This window comes from Diadema antillarum, unplaced genomic scaffold, assembly GCF_040938485.1.
Source record: "Diadema antillarum isolate AM-2024a unplaced genomic scaffold, OU_Dant_1.0 seq00000821_RagTag, whole genome shotgun sequence".
NCBI lineage: Eukaryota > Metazoa > Echinodermata > Echinoidea > Diadematoida > Diadematidae > Diadema > Diadema antillarum.
In genome coordinates this window covers 511397-534922 of record NW_027271698.1, presented here as the reverse complement: position 1 = coordinate 534922, position 23526 = coordinate 511397, and the positions used below count along the sequence as shown (strand labels likewise).

At 38.4% G+C, this 23526-nt stretch overlaps 1 protein-coding gene across 1 annotated transcript in view; it reads right to left on the bottom strand.

Moving 5' to 3' along the window:
- The window catches only part of LOC139739914 (uncharacterized), a 189102-nt gene that overhangs the window by 64961 nt on the left and 100615 nt on the right, over nucleotides 1-23526 (bottom strand). The window contains exons 4-6 of the mRNA XM_071650514.1: nucleotides 12767-12829; nucleotides 10097-10161; nucleotides 1955-1978 (exon numbers count right to left, since the gene is read on the bottom strand). Coding sequence (XP_071506615.1) covers nucleotides 1955-1978; nucleotides 10097-10161; nucleotides 12767-12829 — 152 coding nt within the window. The remainder of the gene's footprint in view (nucleotides 1-1954; nucleotides 1979-10096; nucleotides 10162-12766; nucleotides 12830-23526) is intronic.

Sequence of the window (23526 nt, the reverse complement as noted above, 5' to 3'; positions counted from 1 at the left end):
TGAAATCTTATAGTAATACACCTTACAGTTTTCTAAAAAGAAATGAAAAACTTACTCCATGTTATTTCAGAATTTGCTCCCTTTTGTACCAAGAATAACAGTTGGAATATTTTTTTTTAGGTCCAAATACATTCACCGAAGAATGATAGTATTGTTTGCCCTCCATCATAAAGAAGCTTCCAACTTTATTATTTTGAAGAAAGGCCTGAATTACCGACCTTCCAGGTTGCAAAAAAGGGACACATGAACTTTACGCAATAAGTGCAATTTCAAGTACTGCATTGAAATGTGCATGCTAACACTTCAAATTTACTTTCTACACAGAAAGAGAACATATTTCTCCTGCACAAAGACAAAAACCAAAACTGATGAATTAAACAATAAGTGCAAGTCCAAGTACAGCACTAAAGAGTGAATGACAGCACTTTGGATTCAATTTCTACATGAAATAGAATGCGATATTCCTCCACGACAAGTAAAATGATAATGCATTGTCAAGGCACACTGTCAAAGCATGTTTTGATGAAATGACTATATGCACTTTGTATCCAAAGGTTTTGGTCTCAGTTTGAACTCTTGAGGAGTGACCATAGCTGTATATGCAGTCTAAATGATTTTACTTTCGCAAGTATAATCACTACGTGCACAAAGACAAAATCAATGATATGAGAAGTGTTTGCTAATGATTTGATGTGCCATGTACGCATATCGATCAAATTTGGTTGTATCTTTTTTCTGCTGTGTTTATGTAGAGCTTGTGCTACATGCTGCAAAGAGATGTAGATGGTATTAATTCATTGATGGTATTTTATGGATTCAAAATGGATGAAAACTAGGCACTGAAAATTGGTACTTTCCATTTTTGCATTAATATTTCTTTCATACATTTGCACCTCAATTCCCTCTTTTGAAAACAAACATGCTACCAACACATACGTACAGTGCAGTGTGATTTCAAGCAGAGGGGAAACAGTGAAACATGTAGCAGCACTTCAAACACAAAGATTATGTGCACAAAGAAAACTTGTAAAGGTCGCCCACTGATAGACATAAATGTCAGGGCCTTGAATACCAAATTCACACATAGAAGGCAAAGATGGCCAGTGGGTATCTAGGACAGAAACTTTGTGCTGAAAATGATATAAGAAACCTTAAAAAAGGGAATTTCCATCCTGATATTATTTTGCTTTGTATGAAAACAGAACAATTAGTAAACAAGATCAGTGAAAATTTGGGGGAGAAAGCCATACACAGCCATAAGTAAAAGTTACGAAGTGTAAAAGTTCAGAGAGTAGAACAAATTTGCAACTCTGTATGGAATAGCTTTGAATTTAATTTAAAGTACACAATTTTTTCCCATTTTTCTCCCACGATAAACTTTCTCTTGACTAGCTGTTCTAGGTATGAAATAACAATGATATGTTTTAACATGTCCTCCTCAATGGAAAAGTTCTGTCAGTGCTCAAATTTTTAGAGACATGAGAATTAGTGAAATTTGAGGGGAAAACAAAAACAGAGAGCTGTTCATCACCTACATCACACAGTTGCAAATATTTGTCTTAATCTCCAAAATGTTATAATTTGTAACTTTTTTTTAAATAATTCATAACTTTTTTATTTTGCAAGTCCAAGTTTTTCCCAAGATTTCACTGATTTACTCCCCTGATTTTTTGGTTGTCATTCACAGCAACATAATCCCAGGATGGACTTTCCCTCTCTAAGGGCATCAGGCCAACATAGAAGGTGCGAGAGAAATGTGGGTGTGGCAGGTTGACAGGCGATAGTGACAGATTGAGGATAGCAGCTTTTTGGATAGACAGAAAACTCGGAGGCAAGGGGGGTCATGTATAGGTGCATTGCAAGACAACAGTCAATGACAAGGTGAACTTTTGATTGATGGGAGTGTACATTTAAATGAAGAAACGCTCAAAGAAGATATAAACTGTCTTCTCACCCTCTTCATTGTCTGCGGGATCTTCTTGCGTACATTACAAAGAAAACAAAAATGAAGGAGATGCAAATCAAATTGATAGTCAAACACAACTGAAATACATAGATTCGTATTTTAGATTCAGCAGTTTGCACAAAACATTACCATCGCACAGAGGAGAGCACACACGTTTGTCTTTACTATTAATTGCATCATCAAACTAAACACGCTTTTGTGTTGATTGATGATTTACTTGCGGCAGCAGTTTCATTTGTTGGCAATCAATTGGTAAATCCATGGCCATGGATTGCACACCAATATGTCACTGGTTCATTTGCTGGTTTTGGAGCTCCTCAGTTTTTTTCCTCTGTTTTTGTGTGCCAGTCTTATTACCCTAATCCCTCCCCTAATAACCTTGACAGTGAACTTGGTGAAGGTGACAATTTCAGCTGCTACACAATATATGAATAATGAAGGTCAACATAAGACCAGTTGCTTGTACAGTAGATTCTACCCATGTAGAAGAGTAACCAAACACTCACCTGGGAATTATCTGACGCAGTGACAGTATAAACTGGGGGTAGGCCTACCTGATCAACTGGTGTTTTCATGATATAGACCCAGCTAGTTTGTTTAAAGCCCTTCTATTCACCCTCCCACAAACCCTGTCCTTGTAAACCTTTGTTTTTCATTTGTCACACCCTGTTAAACCCACAAATGTAAAAACGCCCACAAATGTAAAAACGCCCACAAATGTAAAAATACATCGCCCACAAATGTAGAAAATCGACCATAAATGTAAAAATTTAACATCGCCCACAAATGTAAAAAACGCCCACTAATGTAGAAATGATTTCAAACGTCGCCCACAAATGTAAAAACGACAAGTACTATAGTACATGTACGTTGATATAAATAGACTCACTTCTCTATAGCAGTGCACTTCTTGTAAAATAATGTGTACGTGTACGGAGACAAGTGCGTGTGTGTGGGTATCATAGAGATATATTATAAGCATACATCTCTATGGTGGGTACAGTAGTTCGGCGGGGGAGATGTGTGTGCGTGTGTCTGTCTGTGTGTTACGGTGTGCTGCGTGTCACACCTTTCCGGCGGGCAGCTGCGCCTCCGGGCAAGTTACGCGGGCTTGTTGCGAGTACGAGCAGTACAATTGCTGCGGGTGGACAAAGATGTTAAAAGAGTTCGGTACTTGCGTTTTACCTGCTAGACGCGTGCCACTTACCTGCTATATGCATGCCGACCTGCCATAGAATATCGTTGCATGTACTACTGTGATAACATGCTTGTCTTCTGTCTGTTTGCGTGTGAGTGTGTGTGTGTGTGTGTGTGTGTGTGTGTGCGTGTGTGTCGAGTGTGTGTGTGTGTGTATGTTTTCCTGCAAGTTTCTGTTTCTGGGCGGCGGGTGAGGACTGACTTATCTGCAAAGGAATCCCTCTGAACAGGGAGGTGAGACCTCCCTGCTCTGAAGTAATTTGAAATGGCAGAAAGTCATACAGAATGTCTATATATATACTCTCAACTAACCAGCAGAGAGGCAGTAACTGACCCTCAACATGCACGCAGATGACCAGCGACACTGGCAAATCAGACTTGCGTGCGCATCTCCGGGTACTGGTGCGGGCCAACACCACTGTGGGGAGCTCCGGAGGAAAAACACAAAAAAAAACACACAAAAAAACACACACACACACACCAAAAAAAAAAAAAAAACCTCCCTGCAAGTCAACCCGCAGGCTTCCCCAGACACGATGTGACAAGGCACACCTACCTCCCTGCAAGTCAACCCGCAGGCTTCCCCAGACACGATGTGACAAGGCACACCTACCTCCCTGCAAGTCAACCCGCAGGCTTCCCCAGACACGATGTGACAAGGCACACCTTTGCGGTTTTAGTTGCGTATCGCTGCGTCAGTCAAACGCAGCCTTAAAGCAGCCTAACGCAGCACTCCGCGGCAAAATATTTTGTAGCAGTCACATTGTTGCGTTGTAACTCGTATATTTTGTACAAAATGGTTGCCTACGGTTGCCTTAGTTTGCTTTTCACCTCGCTCCAGCTCGCTTTTGCTCGTAACAGTACGATTCAGTACGAAGATTGCTCGCTCCGTTGCGCGTGTACCTCGTTCGCCACTCGTTCGTTGCTCGCTGGCATTTCGCACTAGCTCGTAGCAGCTCGCATGAACTCGCTTCTCCTCGTTTCACTGCTCATCCACTCGACTGTTACTCGTTCCGGCTCGATCCGCTGCGTATCAATTCGCCCTCCTGCATATAAGCTCGCAGAGAGCTTCACTGGTATAAAAATTTTGACATTTTACAGTTACGGGGGGGGGGGGGGGGGGGGGGGGGGGGGGGCACAAGGACTTTTTGGTTCAAATTCTTCAAAAAGCACTAAATTTGGTACACGTGTTGCCAAAAGCATACCAGTGTATTTCAATTTTTGATGGGCGCCAAGAAGGGCGCCCTGAGGCCATATTGGCCAAATCCAATATGGCCGCCATCTGAAATTCAAAAGTCACTTCCATTGTTTAAAAAAGTAAACATTTTACAATAATTTTCAAAATCTGTATTATAGGTTTCCTGAGTCAATGAAATCGATTCTGAATGTTGTTTTCATGGTCTGAAGTCAACTTTTCCTTGTAGGGTCACCCTTAATGTCGCTTTGGGTCAGGACATTATTTTCACTACAGGTTATTTCAAAATGGCTTGCCTACGGTCACTATAACAGGAATGACAACCTTGCTCATTACCTGCAGTTGTTGAGGATTAAACAGAGCATATTACTGTGTTAAAAAAATTACTTTTCAGCAATATACATTGTGTGGTAATACAATTCTGAGAAAAAAAAAAAGATTTTCCACAAAACCTACAATAACAGCGGGAAACTCAGTTTGAGGTGTTTTTAAAAACTGATATGTTTGAATCTGATGTTGCTGAAAGCACACAATCATTCCAAAAGCTTCATGATTTGATAAGCATATTGTGTTTCTTCGTCAACTAAGTGAATTCTAATTAAATCTAACTAGATTTTGTATGAACAGATGTATACGCAGTCATAGCGAGCTAAAGCGAGCAGCATCGAACAGGATCGAGGAGGAACGAGGTAAGGTGAGGATGAATGAGGGGGAGCGAGCGACGGACGAGCTAGATTCGCAATGAAGCGAGTTACATCTGCAACGGTTCTTGCTAATGCAAGCAGAGTACTAGGAGTAGCGTGAGGTGATGCGAGGTAAAGCGAGGTAACGCGAACGAAAGCGAGGTAAGTCGAGGTGAAGCGAGCAGGTATCGTAACCATACGCAGTGAAACGCAGTTCAAAGTAAAGCTGTGTTGGCCTGCGTTAAGCAGCTCGTTGTCGCTCGCCCTTGCTCGTCCTTGCTCGCACTAGCTGGTTGTCCCTCGTCTTAGCTCGTATGAATTTTGATCTTGCGTTCAGTTGCGGATGTTTGAAAATATTTCAAACTAGCGAGCTAGAACGCAAAGCCTCTGCGTTAGTCTGCGTATTAACCTCGTATTAGCTCGTTTCATTGCGTAGTGCTGCGTTGGGCTGCGTTAGACTGCGTTCGGGCAATACGCAGCTGAACGCAAGCTCGAAACGCAAATGTGTGAGCTAGGCTTTAGTTTGCTTAGTTTTAGAGCTCCAGTCCCCATATGTCGCTCGTAACTGAAAACGGATCGGCTTCGACAGGTCACAGTACACGGAATACATGCAATTAAGTAACGCCCACTTAGTATAATACGCCCACTTAGTAGAAATACGTCAACCACAAATGTAAAAAATTTTTACATTTGTGGTTGATGTTTGAATTTTTTACTACATTAGTGAGCGTTTTTTACATTTGTGGGCGCTGTCGTTTTTACATTTGTGGTTGAAATTTTTTACATTAATGGGCGGTGTTTTTTACATTTGTGGGCGATTTTTACATTTGTGGGCGATGTATTTTTACATTTGTGGGCGTTTTTACATTTGTGGGCGTTTTTACATTAGTGGGTTCAACACACCCCCGCCTGCTCTTGGCGACATACGTGGCTGTCCACCCTCTGGCTAACAGGAAGGGTCAAGTAATGAGCATCACCGTATTTCCCCTTCATCAGTAGCCCGTTTCCACAGTGATTGATATCAAATTAGACAGGCCACTTCCTAACACATGTTCCGCAGAAAAGTTCCTACGTGTGTCTTCTGTTTGACCTCTGAGTGCTTGTCCAGGACCGATTGCGTCACCCATTTCTCATGAAACACCTTACAATTTCTTTTTTCTTTCAGGAGTCGATAGGGCCCTGGGAAACTGAAAGGGGCTGTGATGGTACATCAAGTGTCAAGACTTCGCCCGAACTTGGCGCTAATACTTTCTGGAGGACCTCCAGTGCAAATCAGAAACGTTTCAATCAAAGCAAGGCTCATAAAATGGTTAGAGCAAGCAATGTAAAAGAACTCTGCCCAATCTATATTCCAGGAGTGAAGGTCCAAAAAAATGGCTCTAATTTGCCCCATATAATGTCCACAAACCTACCACAGACATGGCACAGTGAGGCCTGCCGTCAAACAGCATAAACATAATGCCACTTTCACACAGACCCAAAATTAAAACTTTTTTTTTTTTTTTTTTTGCATTTTGCTATGCAATGCAAAAAACAATCATTTTTGTGCATGGGATAAGAAATCATTGATTATTGGGATCTACATCATGATGCAAAAATCAGTCCCATGTGATTTACAAAAATATATATACATTTTGTATCATGATAATTTGCTTGCGCAGAGTGTGTGAATGGCATGGGGGATTTTATCAATCTTTTTCAAAATCCAATAATGCAACTCGCCACAGTGGGTTTGCTCACTTGGATGCCAAAGGTCACATTCTGGTCACTGTTGATTTTTTTTTTAAACTCTAATTTGCCCTGCAAAGCATGCATATTGAACACTACTTTAATAGCAAATAAAATCAGTATTTGCATCACAATGCAGAAATCATTCAATCATGTATGTGAATGCAGCTACTGTTTTGAGAAAATCAAAGGATTCAAATACTACAGTACATATCAATTTTAAGCACTATGGCAACACAGCCCTAGACCTTAGAATTGACAAAGGAATTTCAAATATCGAATTTCCGATATTTGAAAAAATCTGATATTCTTCATGTTCAGCCAAATCAACTGCAAATCCTTTTACAGTTTCATGGCTTTAACAAACATGATCATTGTATTGAGATAATGGGTTAAACTGACTATTATAACAATGTGCTCAATTATTTCGGCACTCTCCTATCATTCAGTGGTTATATCAGTCACCTTCTGTTTTCTTGTCAAAATTAGAATTATATCCACTTTGATACATTTTGTCGAGACCGCCAAGATGTAGGAGGAAAAGCAGACATAAAAACTTGTTGAAATTGCCGTAATTTCCTTTTCATTTATCTTTATAGACAGCGCCCTCCCTTGACAGGCTGTTGCGATTGACAGACAAACTTACGAGTCCCTCACATCACTTGACACGTGACTCGTTTGAAGACGACTCTTTCGATGCGGCTCCCCTTGTGTTTGCAAACACACCATCCGTACGTGCCTTTTCCTCCTTCACGCACTCTTACAGCAGTTCTTGCCTCCCAGCCATAATTGAATTTGCAGATACCAAACAGTGGCCTGTCAAATTCAATCAGTTGTCAAAATGGAGGAAATTCTGGGCTCTTTGGTGCCAATCTGTTAGGTGTGCGCTTTCACATGGTTTCATTCATGCCATGCATCATCAGATGTTAACGGCACTGAAGGTCTCTTTAAAGCTTTCATAGGATGCTGGATCACTTATCAGCTTAAATTGAAAATTAAACACTTTGCTTGACTGACTGATATGCTTTGATTTTGATATGGAAATCACAATACCAACATTCAAATCATAGCCCAAATATACCTGAATCCGGATGAAAAAATATTGGAGAATACTTTCACTGCCTTTTATCAAAACTGTTCAAAAAACTTGATATGAGAAATGGCAAGAAGTTGGGTTCTGCAGTTAAAGGGACTGTACAGTACTGGTTGAGGTGGGGATTCATGTTTTGAACATTCCTAAGTGAGATAATGAGAGACCTCTCATGAAATATGAAAGACCATATAGTTTTAAGAAGAATTCATCATTTATTTGATGAAAATTGGTTTTCAAATGGCTGAGATATCCAAAAGAGTGATAATAATAAAAGGCGACAGGCCACGCCTTTTATTAGGATCTCTTTGTTTCACCTTGTTTTTGGTTATCTCAGCCATTTCAAAACTGATTTTCATCAAATAAACTTTTGATACCCCTTAGAATTGCATGCTCTTTGACATCTCATAGAGTGGTGTGTGAATATCTCGCAAAACTTTAAAAGCTAAATCCTCACCTCAACCACAGCTGTACACACCCTTTAGGTGTATGGATGGGTCAAAGAATGTGTTGTGTGTCTATATTCTTGACCTTTTAGAAAACAAACATAGATATTATGTACAAACTGTAATGTCAGCTCAAGCCTGTCTATTGACCAGGCAAACACATCATAAGAATGAATGAATGAAAAAAAGACAGGAACATGCAGAAATGAATATGAAACCAGACATTAGTCCTTGATTTTTTATTATATTTGTTTGTTTGTTTGTTTGTTTGTCTCTGCTAAAAAATGTTCCATTTGATTCTGTGATGCCATTCACTACAAGTCCTCCTTTTCTTTTCAAAAACAAAACAACCAATACACTTGTGCTACAAGATGCCATATTGAAAATTAATTGATTGATTCTTTTTTTCCAGTGGGTATTAACATATTTATGTACATTATTGATAGCATTGTATAAAGTGGTGCTTGGAAGGCTTCAAAATATTTTCCAAGATGAGCAAAATTAACACATTTATTAAAGAGATAAAGAGATTATCATGACTGGAGTTTTGACCAATGATCTTTCTGCCCATTACATTTTTTTTTCTGATAAAAACAAAGTGTTTGGTTAGCATGCAACATATCAGTAATGAACTGAGAAGCAGGCAGCATAGTAGAAATAACATCCATCATATTTTGAAAAAACAAACAAAAAACAAAAAAGGACATGTTCTCGTAACTGTAAACCATTCTGAGTAGAATCCCAGGGTCTATTTACAGTTTCACTTCAATTAAAGCATTCTCCGACCTGCCTCTTTTAAATGTGATAGAAGTATTAAAGGACAAGTTCACCTTCATAAACATAAGGATTGAGAAAATGCAACAATATCAGTAGAACACATCAGTGAAAGTTTGAGGAAAATTGGACAATCGATGCAAAAGTTATGAATTTTTTAAATTTTTGTGTTGGAACCGCTGGATGAGGAGACTACTACAGCTTGTGAGTCATATGCGTACAACAGCATAAAGAAAATATAAAAGAAAATTCAACATATTTTCACTTTTTTCGCATAATAAAAGAGCAATTGACTTGCCTCTTTCTAAAGGCAGGGGGAATAATATTACCCATAACATTTATCGGTAACGAGTCAGGGGAATTTGTATTTTTTTCAAAAGATGGAATTTTGTGAAATTCTCTTTATATTTTCCTTATATTGTTGTACGCATGTGACATCTAAGTTATTCATACACTGCAGTAGTCTTCTCATCCAGCGGGTACTGCACAAAAACTTCAAAAATTCATAACTTTTGAACGGATTGTCTGATTTTCCTCAAACTTTCAATGATGTGTTCTACTAATATTGCTACATTCTCTCAATCCTTATGTTTATGAAGGTGAACTTGTCCTTTAATATTCCAAAGAGCTTTACTCAGAAAAACAAGCAGGAAGAATCCCAGTGCAATGTGTCTGACACACTGAACAGATCTATAGGCAAAATTTGTAAGAAGACACAACAGAGTCACGTAATTCACTTCCATCCTTCTATCTTCACAAATTTTTGTGGGAATATATCTGAGGCTTCCTTGAGATTTGTTTATACATTTTAGGGAACACATTTTGATAGTACTGCACAGTAACAACACACAGAAAGCACATCCAAGTGTACAGTTACCAATGTCCTAACATGGATAATTCTAAACTGTGACCAACACTGACATTACAAATGCATGAGAAAAGTTAACCCTTAATCTTGGCCCCAATGTGTTTTGGCTATGAGCAAGGGAAGGATTTGGGATGAAATGAGTTAATTACCTTTCTGTGGGAAGTAGTCTCTAGGTGGGGTCTGTGGTGGACCTGGCTGCATCGGAGGCGGTTTTCTGTTTTATGGGGAAGGAAGCAAAAGTATGAATCCGCATCAGCAAAGGTAGAAACAAAAATCAAAACACAAATAAATAACCCCTCACCTCTACAACACAAGCTCTGTAATTCAATTGACAGGTGATTCTATTATTTCCAAAGGTATTATTCAGGTAATGTATAGGGTATTTTACACTAGCAACTGATAAAGTACATTACAAACAGTTTTGCATCTAGATCACTTCCAAGTCTGCCATGCAACATACATTGTACTTTGTAATCAACACCAACATTCAGATCAAAATTTACAGTATGTGACAATCACGTAGAGGAATATCCAGCCTAAACAAAATTGAATTTCAGAGAAGAGGTAATGCAATACATGCTTCCCATTGCACAATGCACACTTTCTAATATTGTCCTAATATTTGTCTATTGTCAACAACATCAACAACAACAATGAAGAAGACAACAACAACAACAACAACAACAACAACAACAACGATAACCAACAACGATGACGACAACAACAACAGCAACAACAACATCTGCCCCTTGATTGGCCAGACATGGCTCAAAAGACATTGAATATTTCTACCATCATTTCTGTAGTAACAACAATGGACACATGTATGTGTGATGTGAGGATTAGTACTAATTGTAAAATTGAGCTGTTTTAGAAAATTGTGCAATCACACATTATTTTCAAACCTTACAATGACTATGGGTATTTATTCATCTATTCATTTAGTTTTATTTGTCAGTTTCATTTGACAAAAGAGTAATTACAAAAACATATTTTATTTACTGGTTGCATAGTTAACTTTTATGGCAAATAAACAAGGTTCTCAACATAATGCCAATATGTTATGCTTTGATAGTTGGAACATTTGGCTTCCTGGATTACATGAATATTTAGAGTTCATACCCACTCTGTGCCTACTATATAAGAAACTTTACAGGCGGGGGAAATCCAGTCCAAATATAAGTTAGTGTAATTTAAAAAAATCTTACGAGTTCAACAGTAAAAAATTGACTGAAATCGGATGAAAAATAAGGAAGTTATGACATTTTGAAGTTTTGCTAATTTCTGCAAAACAGTTCTTGTACAGTAGATATGAATATGCAAATGAGTGAGCTAACCATGTCATAACCTCACAATTTTCCATTGATCGTGTACAAAAAACAATGAAAGTGCAATGTTTCTGTCATTGAATTCTGATGCACGATGTCATTCCTGGTTGAATAACTTCAGAATAGTGATCAGATAGATATAGGAGGATTTAAGCCTCGGGCATAATTGTGTTTGAATGAAAAACTGGAAGTTTCAAAATTATACTATATGGCAAGTTGTGAGGGGATGACATACTCACTTTGCCATTTCCATACCCATATTGACCATTCAAGAACTGTTTCTTGAAAAATTAGTGAAACTTCACGATGTAATAACTTCCTTATCTTTTACCCAATTTTGATCAAAATTTTACCACTGAACTCATAATATTTTACTCTTTCTTATCAGACTAACTTAAATTTGGACTGGATTTCCCCTTTTTAAAGTGGAATCTCCCGGTCTATTGTAAGATACAACTCAGACTTTAATTTTAATATTTTTACAATGAAATAAAAATGCAAGTGAACTTTTCCCTCATTCTTATTCATGTTCCATCTTTTCACTCTGGAAAATATAACTATGAACAGGTAACTGCAGCAAGATTTCTACACGAGCCTATCAAGCTGCGGTATAGTGGATTACTATTTCTAAGATATGTAAGAAGAGTAAAGTCAAAGCCCTTTTTTTCAGTCCACATTTTTACCCATAAAGGCCAAGTTCTATTAAAGGAGTGTTATCATATCATAGAAGAACTTGTGATGTCCAGTCTTTATGCCTTTGTTATATGAGACATTAAACTTAAATTTGCACTAGCTAATACTGGGAAACATTTTCTTGGAAGGAATGTACGAAATGCTGTATCAAATGAATCTCAGCCCACAGTCCATTATCTTTTGGAAAATATCTTATGTCCCCCTCCAAATATCAATTTGTTCCGATACCAGGATACATTTCTCAGGATACAATACAAGGAAAAATATCCTACGGCAATTAATGCCCAGTTCTATGAAATACCAAAATTGGGAATTCCGCACAATGTTAAGAGTTGTATTATCCTTTGCAAAGTGTCCTATGTCATGAAGTGAACTCCTCCCTTTAAAACTAATTGTGCACAGGTGCTTACTGTTCAATTTTAATGGTATGAATGAATGGATATACATCCTCAAGTAAAATCGCTAATATCACTGTTCAATTTTCATTCTTTCTTATCCAAAATTGCACTCTTAGACATAAACATGCATTGTTCAAGTAGCAGGGCTGTGCACTAACCCATTTTTTGCTGGTCCAACCTGTGTGTCGGACCAGTAGGTACCCAGTGTTTCCATTTTTTACTGGTCCATTCCTGAAAAAGTTACTGGTCCAACAGTGATTTTTACTGGTCAGGGACCATCGGACCGATGCCAGTGTGCAGCATTGCAATTAGCATATTCTTCATCTTATGCTTAAAACAAATGTACCACCACACAATGCTTAAATGTACTTCAAAATTAAACACAAATTTGGAATCTTACCTTTTCTGTAATCGGTTGCTTTTTGCTCTTGACTTGATGATGTTGATATTCCTCCATAGCATACTGTGTAAAAAAAAAAATAAGATTATCACAAATTAACTTTCAGAACAAATATATATATTTAACATACAAATATTCAACATACAAAATAAATCAATGACTTCTTATATCATTGAGAAATAATACTTATCACAAGGTTGAATAAAGACATAACAGTTCATTCTTCCTCCACGAGTGAAAAGGGTGCAGACATAAGCAATGATCCACTGACATGATACTTATGCTTCAAATTAACAATATTCAAAACTTGACAGCAACCACTAAATAAAAAAAGTTTATTTTTTCCACTAAAATATATTTCTGGCTTAATAGACATTAATACTGGGATGCAAAAGACTGCAGTGGTAAAAACAGATGTAGTTCTTGTTTTTCTGGTATGTATTATACTCAGAAATATAGTACAATATGATATGGAAGCAAAATTCTGAACTACAAAATAGGCGCTGAACAGATAGATGAGCCTGAATCTGATATTTACTGTGTAGAGTTGACGGCAAAGATACAGATTTTCTCCTGCATAAGTCCCATGATCTTCTACAAGCATAAAGATTCTAGCTGCAGAAGAGAGCAGGGAATTATGTTGGAACTTCACTTTTAACGCTAACTGGACTATCCTAATTTTTTATCACCAATGCATACAGTACTCAACTTCATCTCATAATATTATCTCAAGCCAGAATCTTAAACTCTTAAATGGTACCGTATGTGATATCGTAGTCACACTTAAATCTCTGAAGAATAAAATAGATGGAAAAACATGTGTTTCAGAGTTCCATTCACACATAATATTTTTCCTTTTCTCCGTCTTCCTATCTTTCTTATCCCCACCCCACCCCCATCTCTTACAATAAAAATGCTTACAGCTGCATTGCATTATGCGAAGTGTCTCTTCAGGCACAAAGGAAACGGTGCCCATGAAAAATCTTATTCTCAGAGGCAACCACGTTCTTAGATAAAGTGTTTCACATCCTCTGAAGCATGACATGCTTCTAGAAAATCATCCACGTGGTAGACATCTTCCATGAAAATGGTGCATCATAAGTGTGGCTCACTGACTTGATGGCCCCAGATGGGTACTAGAAAAGTTATCTTGCCAGAAAGTGGCCACATTTGACTAAAACTGGCAGCTTTGTTACATTAATTGTCCTGTAACTATGAAGCCTGATAAAATCACAGGCATTTACAAAAAGCAGATTGGTATGATTGAAAACTGAAGGGAAAAAAAACACACAAAAAAAGGGAAATTTGATCAGTTAAAAGCTCAAAAGACTGATACAGCAAACTACCATTTCACAGTTTAACAATGTTTTAAAATGTGAAACTTATGATTTCTCACATAATATGCAAAGACAGTGTTCTGAATTTTACCTTTTGTGTTTGTGCATCTAACCTCCTATACCCTGTGCATCTAAAGCTTTCAGTGCTGATCACCAGATCAAGCACAAAGCAAATTTATTTATTCCTCTAGATCATATTTTAACCTTAACTAAAGTTTTAAGAGTAATTCAAAGTGTTGGATGATATAAAGCTTTCATGCATTACTCTTCACCCGTTGAGGACAAGTCCCAAATATACTCAGGCAGTGTCTATGGGAAATGCATGTTGTAGCAAATAGACTCAACGGGTTAAAAAGAAATACCGTATAGATTTCAAAGTGGAAGTGAATAATCTAAAAAAAAAAAAAAGGTGTGAGTCTAATCCTGAATATTGAGAAAGATAGTACATTTCACACATATCCACCATATAGGGTCACCAAACTTAAAAAATCAAGAAATTAACATAAAGAAGAGAAAACATCCCAATATCAAAAGTTCAGCATGACCCTAGAATGCCCACTGAAGTTACATGTATAGAGTAAAATATCCCGTTTGCGGCAGTTTAAGCATTGTTAAGGGTTTTTCCAACTTGTAAACAAATCAGGCAAATTATTTTCAACCATTTCATATATCATAGACAAGATTATTCATTAACGTAATTGTTTTCATGAAAGAAATTTACCATTGACCAACGCAGTTTTCATGATTTACCAGGGCAAAACCCGGCACAATTTTCGCCGATAAGGGCGATATGCGACGTAGTATTTCTGCTTGCGGCACGATGTACAATCCCTATGCAATACGCGCGTGCTCCGCGATCTTTAGCTGAACGCCTTCACATGTCTCGCGAACATTGCGTAAGCGCCAATTCCCATTGCGAAAGCACGAGAAAATAGCGTGCGCACATGCATTGGCCGCAAACAAGATCGCAATTTTGGCGGTGTTGTTGATGTCTTTCTCGTGTTTTTCTCATTTTTTTTCGATGGTAACATCCACTTTCCGAAAAAAATGGCGGCCCACATCGGCTCGCGAAAATTCTATTTTACGTGAGGATATGTTTTCAAAATCCATGAACATCGAGAAAACGACAAAAAATCCAGTTTCTTGGACCATTGTTTCTTAACTGTTATGTTAAGAAGTACCGAAAATTTCATTTTGGATGCGAAATGTTGTCATTTAGGTGAGAAAATTTCACTTTCGTCAGAGATCGTGCCCATTATATCGGTTGGTTTTTGTTGATTGCTAGTGTGTTAGTATATGTGTAGTGTGCATGTAACAGTGCAATGCTGTGTTTAGCTGTATATTACCGTGTATGTTGTACCTGCCGCGAACGGCTGCACGGCCGCTTACTGACGCAGTTACTCTAATCGTAAATATCCCTCCCCTATCATGCAAATCCAAGGCCTCAGGAAGATATCAGAAATTTGGCTCAAAATAACATTATTATCTGTGTTCAGGCTCTGTGCTGACAACCATGCTTTTCTTCTGAGGTAAATTATTACTTCAAGGCCAGCATGTTGAACATCAGATATGAGCAACACAACATTTTTTACAACAGGCACAAAAGGCAATACCAATGAATTATTGCATACTTCTCATTTTTACTTTAAAAAAATGTTTACCATATTTAAAGATTTGACATGTAGCTGACAACAGTATACTTTGGAATTATTTCCAAATATTCCTAGGAATATGTAGGAATGGTAGGAATATATATTCATGTACTCCTAGGAATACATAGGAATAATATGAATATATATTCATATATATCCCTATACGTTTGGGGTTTTACAATCTTCAAACTAAGACATCATTCCATCTTTACAAGATTTACAACTTTTATATTTCCATGCTGTGAAGACATCCAATTAATCAATATTCTACAGTCTGATGGTTATTACAATCACTGACACTTTTACAAATTGTAAATCACGACCTAGCACACACAAAAAGTTTGAACTGTAATCATATCTCTTACATCTACAACATAGTTGGTCATATTGTCATCAAAAAATTATGTTGACTACCTGTTATAAACCTTTTCTGATACGTTTTATACTTTATTAATACATCTTAAAGCAAGACAGGAAACATCGACCATAAATATTTTGGGGATTTGGCGAAAATCTTTTTATAAATGTCCGAAATGAATGAATCCATGGCAAGAACTTTAATCCTTCTGGGCAACATGTTGACAGAATGCTAAAGCCAACCAAAATCTCCCCAAATCGTAAACACCCATATCAGGCTGCATGCGTGGGACAGCGGGGCACAAGAGAAGCAGACTGCAAGACTAACAGTTGCCGAAGGCTATGAGGGGCCGTGTTCTCTGCCGAACTGACTTGTCATTTTGCTGAAGGGCATTTTGGCACATCTGCAGCTCTTAAAGGTTACCATAACCTGCCTTCAACACTGGCAAACACAGGCAAAAACTCCTAATTTGGTGTAAGTTTTATCAGCAAGCAAAATTTGGCACAAGTATTCTGATTTAGTATACTTCCAAGTTGTATCAGTTCTGAATTAATTGGTGAGAAATCAAAACTGATGAAAGATTTGTATAGCTCTAGGAGTTACTCAATTAGATGTAATGCTGCTTAGTGTATCCATAGGTCGTCAGTTATTGTATCTGGATGTTGCGAGAAAGAATAAGTAACAGAACAGAGGAAGAGGCATTGTAAGTGTGAACTCAACATTTCTGGGTCAAGTGACGTATAATAAAAGAGATTAATTTCACCTCTTATTTCAGTGACTCTGTTCACACTAGGAATAATTTTGGTGCTAGGTCAGACAAATGATGGGTTACCTTTGAAATGGCTTTAGGGTTTATGGAAAATGATAGACAATATTGATGATAATGATTGATTTTAACAAGTGTAACAAAATTGCAAAAAAAAAAGTCTCTGAGTGCCAGTGAGTATGGCATAAAGATTCTGTGTCTCCTCGAAGGGCTAGTTGTCCAGTCCCAAAATACCCATAGATTTGAATGATTTGGACTTTCTTGCGCTAACACAGCTCTATCAATTGTTGGTTCAGGTAAAATGCCCTTAAATTTTATGTGCCACTGATGCTAAGGCAAGAGTCCTTTAAGTTTTTCCAAGATCACAAAGCTTTGAATGAGGGAGAGGGAAGTTGCAATAAAAGGCGGTTGTTGGAACAAGGGGGCAAAAAATAATACAATGTAAATGTACACAGAAAAAGGAAAAAGGTGCCATGACTGTTCTTTGGAGAATTCTATCTGTCAGCATGACTCACAGTCTACACATAGCATGTAGGTTTTTATGCTGGGAAAAGTATCTCGGACCCTCACCTCAAACACGCATTCCACTGTGCAGAACAAACGTAATTCTAACAAGTCCCACTCCCTCTGCGGATCGGAGTCGCCGGTGTCACAAAAGTGCAATTAACGTGATGATAATCTCTCACCTAATTCCCTATGACCACACTGCGGGTTCCTTCTACGAAAAGAGATCCGCAATGGAGTTTCCTATGAACAGATGTAGGTCTAACTTCGACTATCTTATGTCACTGCTATGATATAAAAGACCTGGTTACTCATTCAAGACTTTGAATTTTAACCCGTTGCAGACGAGTCCCAAGTATACTCTGGCAGGTGTCTATGGGAAATGCATGTTGTAGCCAAATTGGCTCATTCTCAATGGGTTAACTTTTGTCCACGTGACATCTTAGACCCTTAAAGAGACATTTGGCCAAACATATATTTGGATTCAATGAATGCAGAAATAGTAGAAAAACACATCAAGTAAGTTTGACAAAATTGGACAATCTGTTCAAAAGTTAAGAAATTGTTAAAAGGGCATTGTACCGGTTTTTTATTTTTTTATATGTTGTTCTTTTAATTCTAAAAGACCCAGCGGTGCAAACAGATTCAAAATTTCATAACGATTTAGTCCGTAATTTCATTTTGAAAATGGAAATTTTTGGGCGAGAATTATGCTAATGAGCTGACGAGCCCGGATGTCGTGATGTCACAGGTGCCAAATATATCACTGATTACAAGCCCTCGCATACGCGTGCGTTAAATCGTGCCGAGTAGCAGACGACGCTTAGGCCCAATTTAGCTAGCAGGCGGCACTTGTGTACTGTCCTATCCATGCAGCTGTCTCAAATTTCGCTGAACCAAATCGCACCAAAATTACAGGATATACGTCAAAGCATATTTCAAAATAATGTATTATGTTTGAACGAAATCGGTAATCGAGAAGTATCAATATTGACGCCGATTTTCAAGTTGTCACTAAAAAAAAAAACTCACTCTTCGCGAGAGATCTTGGTAAACGCGACATGCACAATCTAGAACTGAAGTTAGCCGACTAGTCCTGTGCGAACGTGGAATTTGCGCGGGAACTAAACTAAAAAATGTCATGATTTTGGCAATTAGTGTGATTTACGAACTATATTTTTCATTCAACTTAACTCAAATAATTTTTAAATTGATTCTTTGCTCCCGATTCCTATACTATAATACTCGAAGTTGTTGTTGTTGTCGCGGCCTTATGTATTTCCTGTTTTATTTCGGCGTTGCTGGTTTCTCTATCTCCTCCCGAGCCGTCGGCTCCGGGTAGTTGCGACCGGTGCCGTCGGCCGCAGGAGAGTATCCTACATCGAATGGCGCGGGTTTCGTCCCCTCTCCGCCTCCGTGTCGACGTCGAGGACGAAAAAGAAAAATTAATTAGCTATATGCATAATGCATTTTTGTGCGTGACGAAAGAGCCGAGCGTTTCAATATTCACGGAACCTGCGCTGGCCTCCTGCTTTCTCGATCTTCCATCTTTTAGCTTGCAGAGACACTGGGGGATACTAAAGATGATGGTGCAGCGAAATCTCTGACATCTTCCGGCGGACGCGCACGCACACACACAATGTACCTCGCAGAACTCTATACACACTCTACACTGTGTGTATATAGTTCTGTGATGTACCTTTGCCTCCGCCTGTTACGTGTACTGAATGTATTGACGATGGTTACACGAATCTGTGTGTGCGTGATATGGACTACAAGGGCATTTACGTACAGTTCGCCATTATTGGCGTCCCCAAATGAAAACAACGAACGTTGGTTATGTAATTGTATTTTGCACAACTGCAGAATACTATATGCAGCTCAGGTACGTCATTTAGTTTGCTCGCCGTTTGATCTCAAGTCCGGTGTCATTGTACGCAGACTGTTTAGGACGCGGCTAAATATATTTGCCGATCGTACCCTTACATATCAGATTACACGCGCAGCTGTGTCCATTCGTTTACTGCAGAGCTGCTGTAATCATACATATTCATAAGATGAGCGGACGTAGAGGAAAACCTCGCTTTGCCGACCGCCTATTTTTAAAATTGCAAGTGGAAATAGAATGTGTGGTTCTATGGTCTATCAAACCAAGTTTTGGTGACAAAAAAAAAAGAGGGAGCAAATGAAGACGAATGCAGTGATGTATATATTCTTCTTTCTTCCATAACATGGGAAAAATATTAAAGAAAAAAAATACGAGGTCGTGAGAACCTACTCACACGGGTGCCTATTAAACCTGATGACTATGATCTCCCCCTCCCCAAATAATAACAATGATGATGATGATAATAATAATAATAATAATAATAATGATAATGATAAGGATAATAATAATAATAATGATATAATAATAACAATAATAGGAGCAATAATTGTAGGCCTAATATTAATTATGATAATGTACAATCTGAAGCAGATGTAGTTCTATATTAATATGATATATCAAGCCAAGTTTTGGTGATTAAAAACAAAAAGGAGGGAGCAAAATTATGAAGACGAAAATATCTTATTTTTCTCTCATAACGTGGGGAAAAGAAACATAAAAAAAAAAAAACCACAAAACAAACCGAAGCCTTGAGACCAGCCGTGGATTCCCGCGGGTGCCCGCGTGGATGCAAGAGCAGGGGGTAATCAAAGTCATAGTGTTAATATCTTCCCGTTTCGACGGGAGCAACCTGTGGGCAGAACTTTCGGGGAATCTCATTTGCGTTTTTGGTAATTTTTCCCTGAATGTTTTTGTTTTTTGCCCTGCGGAGGTGGAAATGTGTGTGTGCGTGAGGGGGGGGAGGGGTGAGGGGCAACTTGACCGAAAGATCGGTCTGTATCTGTCCGTCGGGGAATGTTCCGCGGAGACTGCGTCTGGCTTCACGGATCCCCTCCGTATACAGACCGAAGTCAATGATTGCGGCTCCTGTGTGGAGCAGTCGCGCACAGATCAAACGTTACGATAAACCAAATTTCAGACAGCTTTTTTACATTCAAACAAGTATGACATGACATGACACATTATGCAGCAATATTTGGGATAAATTTCTCACATTGTGCAATCGAAATACTCACATAACCTCGGTTATAATGCAGAAATTTTATCGATATCGCAACATCGCCGTTCGCGAGCAGTAAGTCGCCATTTTGAATCTGTAACAATTGCTAAGCCAATCACATGCGAGGTACGTGTTTTAGTAAAACAAACACGTAGAAACTACCTCGCATGTGATTGGCTAATAGATTCATAGTGTATGTTTCTGCAGTTTGAATGTGACGACGCGACAGGCTGTGTTTTACGTTGAAAATTCTCCTAAAATGTTGGATTATTCATTAATCTGGTGAGTGTAACGTATTCATAAAAAAATAAATTCACCATACAAGCTTAAATTTGCCGACCTAGGGCCGTGAATTAGACGCAATCGAGAAGGGTGAGGTACCTCACCCAATTTTCCATAGAGACAGTGGTTAAGAACATCCACACAGCAATGGGTACTGCAACCTTCCGTCTGTCTACGGGGGACAGCGTTAATGGCAAAATATAAAAGAGTCCTCCGGACAGACGGATCTTTCTGTCTAAGGGGCAACAAGACAACTGTTGGACTTCAACGGGTGCAAATAACCCCTCGAAACTCAAGTTCTATAATAAAAGCAAGTAGTGGCGGGAATGATCCCTACCAATGGACCGGATCGCCTGGCATATACTACAAAAATGTATTATAAAATTTCTGGGAAGGGTGATGGTCATTTAGAAGACAGCACAATTAACGAAAGAATGAGAAGACTTTTCTTTTTATTTCTTCAATAAAAATGTGCAAAATCGTATTATGAGAAAAAAAAATTAAGCCCCTCAGACCCGTGGATTTCCACGGGTGCTGCTAGTACTTGAAAGATTTGTCTCATGATATTAGATGGCTAACTTCAGTCTGTGCGTGCGCAGGCAAGTAGGGCTACTACGCCGCGATAACTCTTGTTTAGTCGTACAGTCTCTACAGAGCAGATTGTTTTTAGCGACGACAGGAAAGTCGACAACTTCACTTACGCTTCCCGACTTGCTATTTGGTTCCAATTAGCGTGAGCAAGTGGACATGAGTCATAAAATATTTCTTGTGATTTTGGTGCAATTTGGTTAAGTGAATTTTGAGATATCTACATGGATACGGAAGTACTCTAGCACTATGCCTACACCAGCGCTTGGATCGCGAAGCGGCGGCACTGTTTGTTTCTACGTGGTCAGGCCACTCTTCCGAGGTATGGGCCATGGGTCGTACTAAAACTAGATCTAAGTTAGTCCTTGGTGTTAATACGACCACAATGAGATTTATCTCGACTACAAAAACATTGAAAATCCATAAAGCAGATACCTTACCTGCAAAATTCAGCACAGAAACAACAGGGCCTGCAGCACAAGGGCCTAGATCTAGCGGCAACGCTAGACCTTGGAGTCTGGACTTTCGTCTGGACTTTCTTCAAGTTCTGGCAGCAAGGGTAAGTATTGCATACTACTTAGTAAACCGTTTACTAGTACGCTGTGCCTATTATATAGCGCTGTGCACGTACAGCTGTCGACGGGCGGGCGAGTAGAATCTTCTCGGTCCTTGACTGCTCACTAGTCCTAACGTTAGTCCTAGTTCTAGTCTAGCGTCTCTACTGAGTGCCGTTTTCTTCTAACTAGGCGTAAACCGTGATTGCCGTTGACTATTTTTTGGATTTAGATTTTAAGAATCACTCAGTCCTCATCTTCGTTAGATAGTTTGAACTGTGATGTCGAACCATTATCGCTCATCATCAATGCATACTAGTTAGTGCAACGTTACTTACACACAGTTTTCTATGGGCAGCACGTTCGGACATGATGCCAATTTCATTTTGCATATCTGGAATATTCCCCACAAATTTGATCTAAATAAAAAGCTTTTGAAGAGATTCCTTTTAAAAATTAATGAATATTGTTTAACATGTTTATTTCAGCTCCATATTGCAATTTTACTAAATAACAGTTTTTGCAGTACTTCGTGTGAGATTTCATCAGTAAATTGACATGTGTAGTTCGTTTTGCTAAAGTTGGAGGTTGGCACCTGTGACGTATGCCAAATTGTGTGGATCGTTCCTTGGCTTGCTCGTTTTCATTTTTTTCAAAAAATCATTACAGGCTTATCCTGGGTTGTAGAATCCTCTCTTTCCAGTTGTAGGCGTCAAAAAATGTAGATTAGAATTATCAGACAAGTAGAAAATGTCAGTACAGGTTTCTTTTAAGTGAAGTGAAGTGAGCGTCCCATTGTGAAAAAAAGTGTTGATGATGATATACAATACCTTCATCCAGAATAAAGATTGATTGTCAGTCTTTTGCATAGTGGGACACTCGAGTTCGTATCTGTACAAAGCTAGCTCGCAGAAAACAATGCGTCCACATGAATTTCACGTGCCAATATACAGTACATGTAATACAATCGTAGGAAAAACATACAAAGCAAAGACACAATGCGATGTCATATTGAGGGTACATTAACAGAGCAAACACTTTGACAAAAAATTGAGAAACTACTTGAAATTCAGGGGACAATCTTCATAAGCAGAGCTTGACTAGGAAGATGGCCCCAGGTAATGTTGCAACATAAAATAGACTATCATAAAGTAAATCTTGCCACTCACTCTATGTTTGAGTTTGAGTTTGAGTATACATGTATTTTTTTTTTCACCATGGGTCATTCATTTCAGCCAATGGCTATTCTTCTGTGATTCTATGTAGTTTAACTCTTTATGTGCCATGGTGAAAACCCCCTGTGTGCCATGTTATTCTGAGACACCAATGTAGTCATGTTTTAGTAAAACATTCTGTTTTTCAAATCTAAATAACTTTTATAGATTTTTTGTTAACCTTGACATGCAATGAGCAATGTTGCAGAGAAAATGCCAAGCTTTGTTTTCATGTAAATTATATGACAAATCCATGTTTGTTTTTCAGTCAAATGACCAGTAGCTGTATCACATTATTGTACAGGCATTTCCACTTTTGCACACAAACCGTGACATAAACTTAGAATTTACTCGCAAATACAATCAGGAACACAACTTGATAGTCAATTACCTGATAA